This window comes from Nilaparvata lugens, chromosome 4 (assembly GCF_014356525.2).
Source record: "Nilaparvata lugens isolate BPH chromosome 4, ASM1435652v1, whole genome shotgun sequence".
NCBI lineage: Eukaryota > Metazoa > Arthropoda > Insecta > Hemiptera > Delphacidae > Nilaparvata > Nilaparvata lugens.
In genome coordinates this window covers 14,748,255-14,768,620 of record NC_052507.1, presented here as the reverse complement: position 1 = coordinate 14,768,620, position 20,366 = coordinate 14,748,255, and the positions used below count along the sequence as shown (strand labels likewise).

The following is a 20,366-nucleotide window of genomic DNA, read 5'->3' as shown; positions in this document are numbered from 1 at the left end:
ACCAAACGTAAAACTCTGTCATGTGAACAGGCTCTGTGATAGTACTGGAAAAATCAGGTTAGAGAAAATATGTGTTCAAGTAAGTTTTGTTCTCGAAAAGCTAAGAACAAGCAAAAGGATATATGGATGGATTAGAGGATATATGGATGGCCTCTAGATGGTAAACTCAGCATGATTAGAGAATGTATTCTTTATTCGTTATTTTTACAAGGAAGAAGAAAAAAGGAAAACTTGTACTATTTTTCTTCCAAATTTACATAAGATTACAAACTGTTATCAAAAATTCTACGATCTTATTAAGATAATATTTAAAAATCATATTAATATATTATAATACACAATAACACAATACACTTATCATGGTTCAGTAGATTATTTTTGTTGATGAGGAAGTGAATGATGGATTCACTAAGTACACATTTCAAATAAATAGTAAAACGTCTACTTAGCATACCAGCAGCTTCAACTTTTCAAAATGTGATTAGTCATAAAACCTGCGATCAGAACCTCTCTCGTCCTCTTTGAATCTCTTTGTAATAATAGTATCCCATCATGCTCCTTCAGACAAAACCTGACAATCTACAATTCCGGCGTCCGGCCATGTTTCTTTTTCGCCCGCCGACGCTAATCTCCAACTACAACATCATTACAATTTAAATTTTAGAGGTTAGTTTTATGTTTTATCATTTTAATTTACTTCAAAAAGTGCTAATCAATTTTATCTAATAATTTTGAATCCATAAATTGTCCTACAGATGTAAATTATAGGTATACTTTCCTAGTTATAATTCTAACCCTTGACTGCCCGCGGCCTCTCAAGACGAATGCTATTTGTGTTTGTTGTTTGAAACTCGCTCAATATTAAATTATTCATGTCAATAATGCTATTTTTAATTATTATTTTACGTTCATTGTCATTGCCTTTAGTTTGATAGCAAGATAATTATAGAGTTGACAGTAGTATTGGCGTCAGGAGTCAATGGGCTGTCTCAGTCGTTTTTCTTCGTCTTTTCAGATTTTGTCAATAAATAGTTCCTACATAGTACTGTATGTCTTTTTTATATCAGTACTACTTCAGAACTCTGATGATTGTAGAATTAATCTGCTTTCTATTCTCTTGTATTTGGGCTTGATTATTCAAAAAACTCAATCTAAATCTATTGATCGAGTATAAATATTTTAACACCACTTCCTAGAGATGATTAGACACATTTCTAACTTCTTTTAAATATTTTTATGTTAAATTGCTTTCAAGCCAGCCACAAAATATTGAATTGTCAAACAAGTTAATTGGTTCCAATAAAAGATTTTTTAAGGATTATTCTTTTCTTTCACATATAGGCAATTTTACGTTATATCGATCACATTGACAACCTAATTTTTAAAAATGATAGGTACTTTATTTTTTATCTAGACAATTATTTTTATTTTTTATTATAATAATTGTGAAACTAATTTTAATCATCTTTTAAACAACTAAATTTTAATAACAAATACTTATTTTTACAGGATACTCTTCCCCTAAACTTGCTTCAGCATCTAGATTGTGATATCGAACTGGACTGATAAATATTTTTGAAAAGTCTTTGAGACTTTTAAAAATCAGGTCAGTATTTTTCAATTTTGAATCATGACATATCTGTTTTTCACTTTTTAATTCATTTTTTACGCCTTAATTTAATATGTCAAGACTGTCAAGTTATTTACAGTATATCTGAGTATGATGCTCCAGGCTTGTGAGTGCTGGAAAGGATCATGATGAAAAATTAGTTAACCTACAGTTTTTAGGTTCTAAACCACTGAAAAGAGATTTTGAGCTCTCATAAATGATGTTAATATTTTTAGGTGGTGTTGTATACCAGCTTTGATTAAAACCCTATTCAATGCTATCATAATAATATAGAAAGGAAAGAATCTTCTTAGACGTGTACGGGATAGAAACCGAAATACATGAATGACGCATTATCACATTACGTATTATGAATGACGTCTAAACTATTGAACTGATTAACTTAAAATTTTGCATTGAGATTCGGAAATTACCAAGGATGAACGTTGCTATTAATTCTTATTCTATAAAATTAGAACAAATTTGTTCAGTTTTTGATTCAGAGTTTACGTAATTATAAAAGATTAACCAAGCAGTGTTACAGTATATCAGAGGTTGCTTAGTTGGTAGCGAGCGCGGTTCATTAATCAGAGTTTGCTGGTTCAAGACGTATCAACTAAATAAATAATAATTCTATTTTTTATGTATCCTAGACATAAGAACATTTTACAACGAAAAAGTTTCCCCGGTGCAAAGCACGGGTTACCTCCTAGTATACCGGGTGTTTAAAAAAGAACTCCCTAGTTTTAATGTGTCATAGAATCTTTAAAAAAGTGATATACACTATTCTAGTTTGTGATGTTTGATTCTGCAACTGTCCAAGTTTTGTCACCCTGTAGTTTTGGTTTTTTTTCTAACAAGATGGCGCCCCTCCTCATTACAGTAATCATGTGCGCGCGGCTCTAGACACTCGCTTTCCGGGTAGGTGGATAGGGAGAGCTGGCCCAATTGCTTGGCCACCACGAAGCCCGGACTTAACCCCTCTGGACTTTTTATTTTGTGTACACATAAAAATGTTGTGAACAGTGAAAAAATCCGAGACAGAAACCATTTACGGGAGAGAATCGTTGGGACATTTACACCTGATACCTATGTTGGTGAATACATGGCGAGAACTTGAGTATGGTATCGACGTGTTTAGGGCAACAAATGGATACCATGTTGAAATGTATCAATGTTAAACAAAACTTGAAGGTTCTCTCTCTTATTGTATGTACTTGTTGATGTAGTTTTTCATTAATTTACACATTAAATTAATGCCTTAAACTAGGGAGCTCTTTTTCAAACACCCTGCACTATAAATAAGTAACTATTAACTACCGTAGTGCAATATTAACTGATTGATATTTGAAATTGACTCACGGAATAAACTAGTCACTAATTAGTAATTTTAATAGTATAATAATAAATAAGTAAATAATCATAATGGCCCATATTAATAAAACCAGAGCAAATGCTCAAGAGCAAGAGCATGAAGCATAAGGTTTTGCTCATAAGCAAAAGTTAGAAGCAAAAGCATTTGCTCATTTTTATATGAATAAGCTTCACCTTATGCATCTGAACTCTGGAGCAAATGCTCACGTATTTTAAAGATTTTTCATCAGCTGATTCGCTTTTGTAGCCTTAAAAAATGTCATCTCCATAATAATCTTCAGCATATTCTTATAATATCAATAGCCTTCTTATAATCGTCTACATTCTCATTTTCTTAAATGCCTATTTCCTATTTTGTGATGGCTATCTTTATATCAGGTTGCTATCTTTTGTATTTATTCTTTTGATGAATAATAGTGATATATATCATGGTTGAATCTAAAAAGAGTTTTATAGTTCTCAACTATTGGTTGTGATCGTATCTGGTATAGTTTCCTCTTCCTCATACGAATTAGTTGAGCCATTCTACTATGAGCAAAAGGTGATAAGCTGCTCCAGACTGAACTCACCTTTTTTGAAGCATTTGCTTCAAAAGTTGAGCAAATGCTCTAGTTTATTCATACAATTTTCAGTATAAGCTTTTACTTTTGAGCAAATGCTCAAATTATTTTTTTGATGAGTATCAGCAAAAGATTTGCTCTCGTTTATTTATAGAAAATGAAGCAAATGCTCCATATTTTAGAAGTATAAGCAAATGCTCAACTTTATTCATATGGCCCATTATGTCTACTCCATGAACTGCTTACTGTCCTTGGTCCTTCACATTATTTCATAGTTTTTCAAACAATTCTTCCATCACTTTTTATACTATTATGCTATTTCAGTACTTGGGAGTCCATCGACCAATAAAGAAACTTATAATCCGTACCATGAAAATGGATCAACATGAAGAAAAGTTTTTAAACTTGATTACTGAAGTATTATTTACCCTATTATCAATTGTGTCCAGACTTGATGATTCTAGTGAACACAAATTTTCAACCACAATGAAGATTATCTATGTATTTTTTACGAAGTAAGAAACAAAGATTATATTCGTCAGTATTTTAACAATTGAAAATGCTTGTAGATGTTGAGAAAGATTTATAGAAGTTTCAGTTCTCAGCTAATTTTCATTATGCTAGGACTAGCTCTGAAAAGTTTGTATCATGAACTTAAATAGGAAGATAATTTTTTAAACTTCTCTCGTTTCCTGAAGATCTTTTGCAAAGCACTGTTAGAATATCAGCAATGATGAACAATTGTAAAAAACTTATAAGTATAAATTAATAGGAAAAAATGCTTTAATCTCTATTAACTCCTTGATTAAAATCTACGTATTCGCCCGATATCTATTTTACTTGTGAAACTTATTTGTTTATAGCTGTTCAAGTTATTTGACGCTTAAGCTCATTATTATCATTATTGTTTATTTATAGATTTTTTCTTCTTCATCCTTACTCGAACCAAATAGTAAACGTGAAAAATATTGTTTTTTACAGGATACCATAATTCGAGATTCTCTTGAGCATGTAAATGAGTACGTCGGAGCGTACTGGAGTATTCAGAATTTCATGAACTTCTGAAAGCTTCAAAATATCAGGTTGGTATTTTTTTGTAACTTATCAGGAATTGCTTATTTGAGTGTGTTTGGAAATTTATGGCTTGAATTACATTTAGGCCAAATGAAAATAACTTGATTTTATTTTATGCACATCCTTCTGCAAAACATTAGCTTGTTTCTACCCCCTTGGACACCCTCGAAGTTCGAAACGTTAGAAGGTTAGATTTTTGTATTTGAACTATCCAATACTCCAGAATCATTGCACGAAAAAACAGCTTGTTTGGAATTAATTCCCCATACGGCCTTTTTCACTACCCTGTTACTGGACTATTGTATCATCCACTGGAACATTGCCGTAACCTATATTTCTACAAAGACAGCACTGAACCCATATAAATCATGAAATATAACCGGCGGGAAAAACTTGAATTATTGGGGAAATATACGGGAATTTCTGAGCCTCATTTGAACACTCTGTCTACTGTAATATCAGGTACTATTGAAAAGGTTTGAACCAATGAAGACGAAAGATTTATGAAAAAAAGTTTTGTAAGCCAAGGGTAGTCTTGAACGATTTTTTATTGCACTTCTTGTGCTATATAAGTGATTACCCTCGTACAATTTCCTACTACGATCCCCTGATGGGAATCTATGAATTTCGCCCCGCGGTCAGAATGCTTATGGCCACTCACACGCAGAGTGAACGCTAGTGACGCCATAACTCGCTTATATTGCTCTCATGGTTCATGGTTATGCACATCCTTAGCTCAAATGTCGTTCGTAATCAAATGCGTGGTACACGTTTTATTAGTACTACCACACTTTTGACCAAATTCCATCCTATTTTTCGATTTACTTGGAACCCCTTTCACTCAGCATATAAAACATATTAGCACTGATCTTATTCCCACTCATGGTGACAGACTGAAACAGTCAATATGTGCTAATTATAAAAAAGTTGATGGGGTGTGGACAATCAAGGGAATTCCCGGTAGTTGATGAGGGTGGTGGGGTTTTAACAATTCCCGGTCGTTAAACGGTTCAGCAGACTGCGAGAACTGAAAATTCCAAGTATTGATGGATTCCAAAATTCTTCACAGCTTACAAGTCAAGATAAATCAATGGAACACGACTATTCTCTTTTGATTAATTTTGAATGATATACGCTTACAGACTCGGATCCAAATGAGTTGGGGTTGATCGAATATGATAGAGACAATTTTTATCGGAGAGAGTAATAACGTTATTACTTTGTAAGTGTGAGAGCGGGACAAATGTAACAAGCGGTGATGACGTCACGACGTAGGCTACAGACTGTACACGTGTTTAGCCTTGATTCGCTCCGATTTGACCGCCGGGTGAAGTTATTGTATGTCTGCATAATTGCATGAAGAATTGAGTCAAAAACACTTTGGTAACGCAATAGCAATAAATATTAAAATTGGGAAATAGTGCTCGGTTCTCCTTACACATTTAATAGCAGTGACAATGGATTTTTGCATAGTGACTAACGGCTTTAGATGAGTTTTATAAGTGGAGCCCCAACAAGTTATACCATAGATCAACTTAATACAATACAATATTGTATTGAAACAGGTTGAGGCAAAACAATTTTGAAGAAGTGGAATTTTATTGAGAGTAATTTTTCAGCAAATGTACTTTCAAATCATGAAGCTACACAATTTTTCCAAGGAATTAATTTTATTAGAAAAGCTGTGTACATTCTGAATGGAATTTGTTTACTTATTCATCTATTTATTTAGAAATAAATACTTGAGTGTAACAGACAGAGCCCGAATAGGCTACCACTCAGGACATACTCATAAAACAAAATGAAATCAAGATATTTTTTAAATTCAGGAAATTGATAGTTTTAGTTTTCAGCTACTTTGTGTGCATTTTTAGGCCTATCTGTTTTACAGACAGCTGGAATTATACTAAATACTACTGTAGCAGTAGTACAATAAAGATAATGATTGTGAAACAAATTAAAATTTTAAATTTATTGAAATCTTTTCATTTTTGTGCATTGAAATTATATTTATATATTTTCACGCTTTTAGGGTTGTTATTTAATGTTTGTGCTCGTGATTATTCTTGCATGAAATTTTTTCAAACTAGAGTAACAATCTATTACATAAAACAACATATTAATGTTTTTCACAGGATACCTTATTCCATTATGCTTTTGAGCATGTAAACACTTTGAGTTGAATCAAGTGATTTGGAATTCTAAGAAGAACTGAAGGTTATAGAAAAGCAGGTTAGTATTTTCTTATACATTTTGAACCATAAAACTTTAGCTTATTTCTATTTTTTCATTCTATTCAATGTATATAATGTCCAGTGATGGCTTATAAAAGGGTTCCAAATCTATAATCTTCATTGCCTCAAAACATATAAAGATCATATATTCACATCATATTTATATGATTTGTGAATGTATCTACATATAAAAAAAAACAGAGGCAACCTCTGTTCACTTGAGAGAGGGTGATTTAAAATAAGGATTTTCTATTGTAGCACAAAGAAAGCTGTTGACAAAATCATTTTGAGATATTGAAAGAACATCTACAGCAACATTGTAGTTTTCCTGCATTACTGACTTCTGACTTATTAAATGACTTCTGAGTTTAAAGTTCCCTTGTATTATTATCACAGAATTATTTTTGGAGAACCCGAACTTCATTTATTGGAGCGGTCAGTTATTGAGACTAACGAATTTGAAATTTAATCAATTTACAACAAATAATTATGTAGAATAATATTTTTCACTATTAAATCATTTGAACCATGCTCAATTAATTCCTAAGATTGATGATTGATGTACGAAATAAAAGTTTCAAAATGAAGAGTTCTTATCAATTGAACATGTGCACAATTATAAATTATAAATGCGTACAATTTGAAAGTCACAACAGATCAATTATTGTTATATCATGCGTTTGTAATTATTTATTATTATTATTATTTAGTGTATGGTGTTTAGTACAATCAATCAAGGCAAAAAACAGGGATTGTTGCAATGAATAGAGGGAAATATTTTTGCATGATGTTTAGTATACATAGTGCTATCACAAGTACCCCCTCTCCACAACCAAAGTATAGAACTGCAAGAGCTTAGTAAATTGGATGTATCTCAGCTCCTAATAGAGATAATAAGTCAATTGTTTAATAGAGTTACCTATAATTATTAGAATTTACAATACTATTCATTATGTTTAATGCTTTTTAATAACATTTTTGACCACAAAACGTTTTAGCCACATTAAGAAATGTCACTAATCAGCTGTCAGAAAACTTGGATGCCATCGTGCTGAAACGTTATCGAGACTTACAAGCTCTGTTCATTCCCATGCTTTACAATGGTTGTATTTGGAGGTGGCAATGAAGGAATTGTTGACGAACTTCATGTTTATAATACAGCTACAAACCAATGGTTCATTCCTACTGTGAAGGGGGACATTCCCCCAGGGTGTGCAGCCTATGGAATTGTTGTAGACAATACAAGAATACTCATATTTGGAGGAATGGTGGAATACGGTAAATACTCGAATGAGCTCTACGAATTGCAGGCAAGTCGATGGGAATGGAAAAGGTTGAAGCCCAAACCACCACGTCATGGACCACCTCCTTGTCCAAGACTTGGCCACAGTTTCACTCTCATTGGAAACAAAGTTTATCTATTTGGAGGCTTGGCAAATGATAGTGACGACCCTAAAAATAATATACCTCGCTACTTGAATGACTTGTACACTTTGGATTTGAAGTCAAACAACTCAACTGCTTGGGAATTGCCTCAAACGTACGGCACTTCACCCTCGCCAAGGGAATCGCACACAGCTTGTGCTTATACAGATAGCAAAGGTGTATCGAAACTTGTTATCTTTGGAGGAATGAGCGGCTGCAGACTTGGTGATCTGTGGATACTTGACATTGAAACAATGGCATGGAACAGACCCACAGTATTCGGCAAGACACCTCTGCCACGCTCCCTGCACACAGCAACTGTCATTGGCAGTAAGATGTATGTTTTTGGAGGATGGGTTCCTCTGGTCCTAGATGATGTTAAAGTTGCAACACATGAAAAAGAATGGAAGTGCACCAACCAATTGGCTAGCTTGAATCTTGAGTCAATGTGGTGGGAGGAGCTTATTATAGAAACTGAAGAAGAAAATATTCCTCGTGCTCGGGCTGGACACTGTGCAGTAGGAGTGCATTGTCGTGTCTACGTGTGGTCGGGCAGAGATGGCTACAGGAAGGCTTGGAACAACCAGGTCTGCTGCAAAGATCTGTGGTACTTGGAAGTTGAGAAGCCGACAGTCACCGGCAGAGTGCAGCTGGTGCGTGCTTCAACCAATTCTCTGGAAGTGTGTTGGTCTGGAGTGCCCACTGCTGAGTCATATATCTTGCAAATCCAGAAGTATGACATGCCACCAACTCTGAACGTCCCCCCGATTTTGCCTACTCCGGTGCCGTCCACCACTGCACCAATTCCTGCTGCTATTGCGGATGCAACACCTCCCCCCACTCCTGCTATATCTCGGCAGCGCCTATTCGGAGGGGGAGCTGCACCTCCATCCCCTCCAACAGCTGCACCTGATCCAGCTCCAGCATCACTCACCCCTCCTGTGCAAGCGCAGCCCACTCCAATTGACACAGACCAATCAGATGAGAGCGTGAAAGCTGTTGCAACCACCACCGCCAACACTACTACTACAACTACTTTCATAGCAGCAGGTGAATCCAACATTGCTGCAGCTCAAAGCCAAATTGCCACTGCCAGTGGCATGACCGGTATTGATGCTTTAGCTGCTGCTGCTTCTGGTAAATTGAAAATTGGTACAACTCCTTCAACAGTGACTCCCAAATCCCCCATCAACCAACCTATCAAAATCATTCAGTCCCAACCACAGCAAACCACACAAACAGTTCAGCTAGCTCCGTCTGCAACAACCATGTTGAAAGCAGCACCCCCTCAGGCTGGAAAACAGATCATTGTTCAAAAGCCTGGCTCTCCACAAGTTGTGACACTTGTTAAGACAAGCCAAGGAATGACTGTTACTACTGTGCCAAAAACCAGTCTTATTCAAGCCAAATCTGGCCAACCTATACAATCTGGAAGCAAGGGTATACCACAAGGTGCCACCATTGTTAAATTGGTTAGTTCACCAGGAGGGCAAGGTGGTCAAAAAATGATTACTACTATGAAAAGTGTGCCATCGAATGTTGTAACACTTAATAAATCAGCAATTACTACCTCTCCCGGTGGCAAACAACAAACAATTATGATAACCAAACCTGGAGTTGGTAGACAGAATCAACAAATCATTGTAGTGACTACTGCATCTGGACTTCGTACTGTACAAGCTCTGACCACGTCACAAGCATCCACTCAAGGTGGTCAAACATCGACTGTAGCAAGCAGTGGTGGCACCACTGTGCAGTCACCTGGCACTGGATCCCCATCGGGCATGCGCATGGTGATGGTGTCCTCAGCAGGCGGCGGCTCAGCATCCTCCATAGGCAAACCAATCACCATCATGGTTCCTGGCAGTGGAGGCATGCCTAAGACTGTCACCATAACTGGAAAGCCCACTGGTGGAACATCCCAAACACAGGCTATCACCATCGGTGGAAAACCAGTTACTGTTCAGATGATGACTGGACCAAAAAGTGTAACATTGATGCCTCAGAATCAATCAAGCACTTCAGGTAACACATATCTGTCATCATTAGGTAAGGTTTTGAACACATCTGGATTGGAAGGCTCCTCCAAGATTGTTATGGTGAATCAAGGTGCATTAAACACGCAAGTGAAAAATGAGAATTCGGTGGACAATGCATCAGAATTGCAAGGTCAGATTGATGGTGAATCAGGAATGAAAATGGAAAAGGAAGAAGATGACAATGAAGGAGGAGCAGCTCAGGGAAGAGATGTCAACAAGCAAGGAGGAGGAGATGATCTCAGTAACACACATACTCAACCACCAGCCGAGCCCAGCTCAGCTGCAATCCCTGAAAGGAAACCAGAAGACTTGAATAAACCTATCAGAATCGAACAGGCAGTAGCAAAGAAAATCAGTTTACAACAACATCCGGGTGCTCCTTCCGCCATCAAAATCTCCAAATTAGCCGATGGAGCTCATCTTTCATGGGAGCCTCCCGCCATTACTGGTGGCAAAATAGTGGAATACTCGGTCTGCCTTGCAGTGAAAAATGCGACAACCACCACTAACGGAGATACAAAGACAGTTTCAAGTACAGCAACTCAACTGGCGTTTGTGCGCGTATACAGTGGTCCCCAAAACCAAGCTGTTGTTCCAAACTCATCGCTGTCAGCAGCTTATGTCGATGCCACTCAGAAACCAGCAATCATTTTTCGGATAGCAGCTAAGAACGAAAGAGGCTACGGGCCAGCCACTCAAGTTAGGTGGCTCCAAGATGTGGTGGCGTCTGCTAGCGGAGTGACTAAGCCTATAAAACGTGAAGCATCAGCCGCCGGCACTCCGGTCGACATCAAGAGGCCAAAGTCGACGAATAGCATTAGGCCTACTCAGTTTTTATATGGAGACATTATCCAACACCAACATACATGAAACTTATATTAATTGACTGCATTCCAATGCAATGAATTTATTTAATAATGCATTTCTAATATAGAATACATTTTCATATGTAAATAGATGAGAACTCTTCATTATTAAATAATAATATATCTCCTAATTCTTGCAGTATTTGTTTTTCATACACCTTTTCTATGAGCCCAATTTGAGAATAACAAACCCGCAAAAGTTACTCATACTAGGGTCATTTTTTTCAACCTCCGATCATATATCATAAGACAAGCGGTGGGGGGCGACTTTTGCAGAGCTGAACAGCTTGTCATCCCCACCAAACGCCCTGTGATCGGTGCGGCCAGATCGTCAATTGTTGTCGACTTATAGACCCAGAAACATGGCCGCGTCACTTGAGTGATATACCTTTTCCCCAAACTCAATACATGACTTTGAGGACAGAGTTTCCAAACTAACGAAGATCTCCAAAATAACGTCACAGCTTAACTCATCTGGCGGCAGCATTTCATGATCCACTGGTATGACAAATGCCTCAACCTTCACGGCAATTACATTGAAGAATAATCGTAAGTGTAAGTAACTTTTAGTGAAAAATTATTCTCTTATACATACAGTCTTAAAACAGTCATATTGTCTTTAAAGCTGTGCAAAGGCTAAAAATAAACTTTCTACTGGTGATATTTTTCAAAGATTTCAATTTGTATTATTTATCATCAAGCTATCAAAATGAAAAAGTTTTCTTGAGAAAACATTTTTTTCCGATCATTACTTTTTGAGATATGATCGCCTAAAGTTGGTATTGTTGATTGAATAAAACAAAAGTTTTCTGAAAATATCAATTTTTGAGAAAGTTATTCAATTTACTAAAAATGACCAAAAATAACTCAACTAAAAGTTATTTTTGGTAAATTGAATAACTTTCTCAAAATGATGTTTTATTCAATCAACAATACCATGAAGAATTTATCCTCTAAATCTCATGTATTTATCTCTTACCGAATTTGAAATGTTATTTCCAAAAATTTAAACTTTGAGCGCTCATATCTCAAAAAGTAATGATCGGAAAAAATGTTCTCCTGAGAAAACTTTTTCATTTTGATAGCTTGATGATATACAAATCGAAAAACTTTGAAAAACATCACCAGTAGAAAGTTTATTTTTAGCCTTTGCACAGCCTTAATTTGAGGTCAATCTGAGGTTGAAAATAGTAATTAGCGGAACTACAGTCATTTGGTTTTTGAATGTGAAATTAAGAGAGGAAATTTTTTTCAACTTTCATCGAATCTACTCTTATTTTTGGAATATTCGTAGAAAATGGTGTTTTTATACTGTTACTAGCCGTCAGGCTTGCTTCGCTCGCCATATCCGTCTAGCCAGGGGCCTCCGCCCCCTGGACCCCCGACTGGATCGTCCAAAAATGAGATTAGCGGGTTCGCTTCGCTCGCCTGCATTTTTCATTTGAGCATGCTTCATTCCATCAGAAAGTCAAAGTACTGAGAAAACGCAGAAAAGCTGAGAAAAACGTTGGAAGAAAGCTGATTTTGGGCGTATCTTTGATGAAATATTGAAGTCACCTCATCACAAAATTTTTAGACCCACGCTGAACCTCTGTACCAAATTTGAACATTTTCTGTCTATTACTTGATGAAAGAACTGAGAAAACGCAAAAAACCGCTAATTTTAGGCGTATCTTTGACGTTATTTCAAATTCCTTCTAACACAACATTATTACACCCTAGCTTAGCTTCTGTACTAAATTTGAACAATTCCTGTTCATTATTTGTTCTCGATAAATCTGAGAAAAAGTAAAAAAAAACGCTAATTTTGGGCGTATCTTTGACGTTATTTCAAATTCCTTCTAACACAACATTATTACCCCTTAGCTGAGCTTCTGTACTAAATTTGAACAATTTCTGTTCATTTGTTCTCGATAAAGCTGAGAAAACGCAGGTTTTGGGCGTATCTTTGGAAATTTTCCCAAATCCGTTCTTAGTGCGCCTCTAAAGGGCCAACTGAACATACCTACCAAATTTGAACGGTTTTGGTCCGGTAGATTTTCAGTTCTGCGAGTGAGTGAGTCAGTCAGTGAGTGAGTGCCATTTCGCTTTTATATAATTATAGAAAGAAGAGCAGTAATTATATTGTTGAAGAATACTACTATAAAAATAAAATTTCCCTCAATGTTGCATTTTTCCACCAAATGACTGGATATCACGTTGAGCCAATCATTAGCATTCAAAGAACACAATATGATAAATTCTGATGAAAGATTTTCTACTTGTTACTTTTTATTCAAATCAAAATTTAATAATTTGGAAAGGAATTCGTACCCTAAACATTGGATAGACTCGAGGGTGTGTACATACAGAGAGCGGTCTTAGGAGGATTTATAGTTATTAAGATTTATATTATATCTAACCATCTAAGACTGGAACTCGGAACACATGACCGCTCTTCAAGTGCACTTACTAGAAAACGATTATTCGTCAATAGAAGCAAAAAACAACCACGTTATCATTGCACACCCACATGAAGAACAATCCTAAACACTCTCATAGACACACCGAAAAAATCAATATCATCAGCAGCCTCATAGCCCAAGCGATGCTGTCTACTATTATAGGAATATGCTTACGTCTCCGGAAAAATGAAGTCCACGTTATAATGACAGTATTATTTTATTCATGTTGTTGTTATCCTTGTGTATCATTCTACAAAGCAGATAGCGCTGTCCTTTTCTAGCTCAGCAACGTTGCCATATCGATAATTAATTGACAAAATATCTATCCAAATTATAAACATTTATTCTGGTATGAATAAAATATAATTGATTATTTTAAACAAGAATGATCAGTTAATATTACATCGCAAATATACCAGAATGAGAAAAGGCTGTGCAAAGCTTTGAGGATCGGCAATACTTTTCTTTCTTTCTCCACTGACATTATAACATGGACCTCACTATAGCAAAAAGTTCAGGACAGTCCACAAAACCGTTGACTATCTTGAATAAGAAGACCAGGTCTATTCTATTACAAATCCAAAGTTATTATAGTATTAAAGATTAATCTTGTGATATAAACAAATTTAGCATTATCTTATGGTTAGGTAGGTCCTATATTAATACATCTTGAATAATGACTCTATTTTAAAATGGAAATTACTCTTTAATTTGTAATTCTGTAATAGAATTCAAAAGCATTATGCCAATAACTATTGAAAACAATAATGCCATTCAGCAGTAATGGAATTAATACAATTTTATAAACAAGCAGATAATCAGTAAAATATTCTATTTTGAAAATTCACTACATACTTCTTCTGCTTTTAAATTTTAGCAATTTTTACTTGAGCATCATTCTTAGTAAAGCATTATTACTTCTATACAATAAACACAATTTATTTAATATATCTAAATAATAAACGTTTATTGTAGATAGCAATAGCAATGCTAATAATAATATTTTGCTTCAAAATATTCAATTTACTTTAACATTCTATATTACGTATCTATATAGGTACCTATAAAAACAATATAAAACCGTTTCGTACCCTTTTATTAAAAGCTTTAACCTGAAAAAGACCTATGGTCGAAACTAGTCGTTAAAATATTTTAAAGTTTTTAATAAAAGGGTACTGCACGTTTTTATTTGAATCAATTAGCCCATATAAGCGAAAGTGATTCTATAGTTTAAAAGTAATGTATTTAATCCACTTTTGTTGAAGATAACAATAGTTTTGTTAATAGTCATCTTACCATTTAATGTTTGGTCAACTTCAAAACTACAAATTCAATGCTACGGTAGTTCATGAGTCATAAAGTTAGGAATAAAATAAAATAGAAATTCTATAGAATTAATAACTTAATTTGTCACAAAAACACAAACGTTACAGTTTGAACTGGACTTATATAGGCTACTGTACAGTTGAAGTGTACCGTACTTAGATGGATAAATCTGGGTTTCTATTGTAAATTTCAAAAGGATCTATGTAGTAATTAATGTTGTTTTCAGATTGGAAGAAAACCAATAGGATTCTGTAGGATTTTCTAAAGCCATGACAGAAGACAGAAATGGAGCCATTTTCCTACATGATTATGCAAAAAAGGTGGACGACTCAGACAGTGATGAAGAGGAACTTCTCTCTGAATCCAACAGTGATTCTAGTGAAGATTTAGACCAAGGCTTGGCCAATTATGATGAAAGTTCTGGGGATGTATTGGTACAATATTGTTCAAGCGATACTGAAAATATAATCTATTGTAGTTTTCCAGCCTTAGATAGTCTAGGAGGAAAAATAAATGAAGTGACTGTAGAATCCAGTGAACCTATCAATGCAGTTGCAAATGAAATAAATCATCTTAGCAAATCAGTTACAGGTGAACTAGATGGAGGATTTTGTAAATCAATTGAAAATAAAAGAATAATTATTTTTGATGAGGGGCAAGTCTATGTACAAGAGAATGATGGAAATTTGATTGATGAGGAAAGTATAGGTGATCCTGCTAGGGATGTAGCGGTAGATCAAAGAGTTCTAGCCTGTTGGTTCTGTGATGATACGTTCACTTCAGAATCATCCTTGAGTAGACATCATTCCAAAAAACATAAAAAATTAAAAGAAATGCTAAAAGTTGGGAACACGAAAATAAAGTGCAAACAATGTGATGAATTTGTAATGTACTCTAAGATGCACGATCATATGGCGAGTCACTTGCCTGAAGATAACAAGTGTCCGTATTGTAAACTGCTCTTCCGGTCATTGAAGCGTTTGAGGAAGCATGTCAATACACACAAAAATTCTGAACAAAGTTGTCACTATTGTGGGTTGCAGTTCACGAACAACCGGAACAAAATGATTCACATCACAAAGATGCACAAAGAATTATCATCACAAGAAACAATGGAGTATTTGTGTGATGTATGTGGAATTCAGTTTCATTATTTACAAAAACTTAGAATTCACCGGAAGGAGGAGCATTTCAAGACAGCTGAGTTACATGGATCAGAGTTTAGCAATGCTGGTAATAAGTTGGGTCACTTGACATTGCACAGTAAGGATTCGCAAGTCGATTTGTGCAAAGATTCTGGTCATCAACCGTTGCATGAAAACCAGAGTGACGTTGCCTGTGAAACGTGCTCAAAGTCTTCTCAAATTGAGTTAGAATATGACGTACCTTTTCATGAGGAGGAAGAGGAGGATCAAGATGCAGTTTGTGGTGGTCAAAAGTTGCATGAAAACCAGAATGACGTTGCCTGTAAAACGAGCTCAAAGTCATCTCAAATTGAGTTAGAATATGACGTGCCTTTTCATGAGGAGGAGAAGGAGGAGGATCAACGAAAACCTTACATTTGTGAGGTGTGCTCGAAACAATTTCATGAGAAGCGTTTTCTCCGAAAGCATATGGTTTGTCATTCAGACTCGCGGCCATACTTATGTTTTTGTGGTGCATCGTTCAAACGGCGACTTAATTTACAGCGACACACCAAAAAGCAACACGAAATTCCCGATAATAACACATTTCAGATGGTGATGAGCAAATCTTGTCAGACAGCACTCCACACCGATTTCCTCAAAGTGAAGAAATTTCAAATAGTGAGCAAATCATGTTGAAAAATTCAGATTACACCAAACAACGACAGGATGTTCTCCACAGTAAGCAACTCTCAGATGATGAGCAATTCTCATCTAACAGCACACCAAACCTCAAGACACATCAAGTCACATCTAAAGAAACAAAACTACAAGAAGCTTCTCACAGCAAACAGAATTCAGATGATGAGAAACAAATCTCACCAAATAAAAGGCAGCCGCTAGTAGGTGACACAAAATTTGTGTGTAGCATTTGTAAGCGGGTCCTGAAGACCGAATTGAAACTTCGTTGGCATGTGGCCCAGCACAAAGGGGAGAAGAAGCCTTTCGAATGCGAGCAATGTGGTCGTTGCTTTTCCAAGTTGATCTATTACAAGACTCACCTGCTGAAGCACACGGGTGAGCGTCCCTTCCGCTGTTCAGACTGCAAGCAGGGATTCCGCAGCCGGTCCACTCTGCAAGAGCACATCAAACATCTTCACTTGAAGATCTACTCCTGCAGATGCAACCAGTGTGGACAGCTATTCAAACACCGCAATGCGCTCATCTCTCACAGAATGGTTCATACAGGTAATAATTTATTTTCTTTTAAAACTATTCATTGATAGAGAATGTCGTTATCCTTCTCTATAAAATAGAATAGAATTATATTGATGATTGTTACTAGGCTATCGCCTATTGTAACATCAAGTTTACAGAACATATTTGATTAAAAGGAAAATTATACGGATCCATTAAAATTATAGTTATAATAATCATATTAATTATCCATTAAAAAGTTTAGTTTAACTGGTTAAACTAAATTATTAGATATTCATATACATAAAAAATAAGCCTGCTGTTGTGAGTTGTGGATAATAACGTGAACCTTGCTTCTCTGTACTAAGGTGACCCTCTTTTGAGGTAAACCTGGCTTCTCTGTAATAAGGTCACCTCCTCTTAAGGTGAACCTGGCTTTTCTGTAATAAGCTCTCACCTTCTCTTAAGGTTCATTCACTCTTATGGCTTTTATCGGCAGAGAGATCCTTTCGGATGTTCTACCTTGCCGTATTACCCAATGTCATCTCCTATCAACACTCAAGTTTATAGGTTAAGTCTTGGGTTCTTCATTTTTCTCACTAAAAATTTGCACTTTCACTTCCTGAGTTCCTATTTTATAAATTTTAAAATAAAGAAAAATATTTTCAAACACAAAATCACATTTAAAAAGCAAAAACTATAAAAATGTTGATGATAATATTGAACTGAAAATTTCACATTACAATTTTTTCCATGGCAATTTTTTCTCAAGATGATGAAATGTTGTATTGATCTGAAATTTGGCATGAATATTTATGCTATAAAGACTCAGCTTTAAAAAATAAAACAAAAAAATTCAAAATGACGGCTATTTTAAATTTTTGATTGCAAATTTCATTAAAACCAAATTTCTCTTAAGGTGAACCTGGCAGACGTTGACAAATTGTCATGCTTATTTTCTCTTTTAATACAAAAAAGGGCCATTCAATTATTATTAATGAGACGAATTACTACTCCCATAAACTTCTCAACTGATTCACATGAAATCTTCAGGACATGAAGTTGGCAATTTTGTGATTAAGTATGAGTAGTGTTTAATCGTATTTTGCAAGCACAGTCGCAAATTACTCAGTTAATGATGGCAAATCCGCTCAAGAATTGCACCTTGGAACAAACACGTGACAATAAATAGGCTACTCTTCAAAAATGATTCATTTAATCATTTAAGAAAATTATTAATAGACCCTAACAACATTTATTATACCTTCTTTCTGACAATTTAATATTCAAAGCCACTTATGCTTTTTGACTTCTTAATTGGATTAAAATTGTTTCCCTTTTAGACCCTCTTTAAGGAGTGCAAAAAGATGGTTTGGGTAATGGTTCGTGGTCGGAGCTGTGAGAAGGACCCTTCTGGACATGAATAAGAACATGAGACTTTTTAGTTCCCAGATGTCATTGCAAGGTTGCTAACATGTCCTCAGTTTCATGCGAATCAATTGAGACGTTTTTGAGTAGTAATTTGCCTCGTTACTTATTGAATAGCTCTCGTAGCACTGAATCATCCTCTAGGTAACTCAGCATATATATAATAATTTGTGTTAGGAAATCTAATCTTTCAACAATTCATATTGAATGTACATGTGGCAGTCCTCTGCGCAAAATATGCAACATCAAAAAATTGAAGATCAAGATTTAAAAACATACGATATCAAGATCTTGAACTTGTTCAAGAAATTATATAAATTCAAACAAAATTAATTTATAACTTATTCTTTTTTTTGGTATCTGGGGATAAAGCCAATTATAAGATAGCTTTAGTTGAGGCAATACAGTGGATGGCTGAAAACGTTCTCTGTGAATTTCCACATACATTCACCAAGTTTTATATGAGACGGCTCCAAGTTACACAAAGTCCACGATTTTATTTTAAATTAGACTTTATTATACAAAGACAGCCAAAGAAATATTTCTTATAATAGTCACTATAAGCTTCCATAATATATATTATTATCCTCAATTCAATAATGAATATAAATAATTTATTTATTTATTTGCCAAAAACAAAACACAAAAAAGCTGAAATTGAAGTTGCTTTCCATGACGAAACACTATATAATAACTTTGTTGTAGTTCTGACACTGTGTTACTTGTAAATATTTGAAAAAAAACACTTACTTTTGTTGGAGTATTGAGGAATGCATTTCACTCCTGAAGAGGAGCTTCATCAGCCACAAAAAAGCTTTACACAAAATAAATAAAATAATACAAATTATTTTCATGGAAAAATATTTTTGTTATTTTTCAGGCGAGAAGCCTTACTCATGCCACATGTGTGATCGCAAATTTATGCAGAACGGCAGCCTTAGCAAGCATTTGAAATCAAAGCATGAGGTTACAGACTCAACTGACTCTACCATAGAATTGGAGCCAACGATAGATGATATACTGACTTTCACTGTTTCTGACAATGAATCCATGAAAACGTAAGAATTCAATATCCATGAAAACTGGAATATCCATAAAAATGTATTAGCAATATTAGCAAAAATGTATCAATTTAGCATTGATGGAAGCCGCTGACAATTCTTTGCCAAAAGCCTACAGAGCATTTTTTTAATCACTTTTGGATAGTCGATGGAATGCTTTTACCAGGTAAATGGATAGCAATGTAACTTTTATATCATAGGTTTTATTATTTAATGATAATGTACAACATCTATATAAGTCTCTCAGGTAGCGGCTTATAGTAGAGATATATAGAGATAAATGGTCTCTATTGCTTCTAAATAATTTAGTTTATATAGATTTGGTTATGATTCTTTGTGTACCTCGGTATCAAAGATAATAAAAATATTTCTTGTCATATTCTAACTCTCTTTGCTTATTTATTCATGGAGACAACAGGTAAAAAAACCATTTTGCCTCCTTCACACTATACAATAATTTCCAACATAATACAATTTTCAATAAAAAGAAGATAGAAAATAATAAATAAATTATAAAAATAGCTAATTATAAAATTATGAGAATGAAATAAGATGAAAATATAAGATATATTTTGTATTTTTTTGTGTATTTTTTCACGCAGAAA

At 35.0% G+C, this 20,366-nt stretch overlaps 2 protein-coding genes across 2 annotated transcripts; both read left to right on the top strand.

Moving 5' to 3' along the window:
• Nucleotides 1-535: 535 nt before the first annotated feature.
• Nucleotides 536-20,334, top strand: LOC111046188 (zinc finger protein 525). Its single transcript, XM_039426732.1, has 6 exons — nt 536-666; nt 1,510-1,606; nt 4,525-4,625; nt 6,753-6,849; nt 15,178-17,323; nt 19,581-20,334. Exons 5-6 carry the CDS (start codon nt 16,768-16,770, stop codon nt 19,760-19,762), a joined length of 738 nt encoding a protein of 245 aa, XP_039282666.1. The 5' UTR covers nt 536-666; nt 1,510-1,606; nt 4,525-4,625; nt 6,753-6,849; nt 15,178-16,767; the 3' UTR covers nt 19,763-20,334.
• On the top strand, nt 7,855-11,313 carry LOC120348736 (host cell factor 1-like). The gene has a single exon (XM_039426731.1). The coding sequence runs from the start codon at nt 7,952-7,954 to the stop codon at nt 11,183-11,185; it is 3,234 nt and encodes a 1,077-aa protein (XP_039282665.1). The 5' UTR covers nt 7,855-7,951; the 3' UTR covers nt 11,186-11,313.
• Nucleotides 20,335-20,366: the final 32 nt, after the last annotated feature.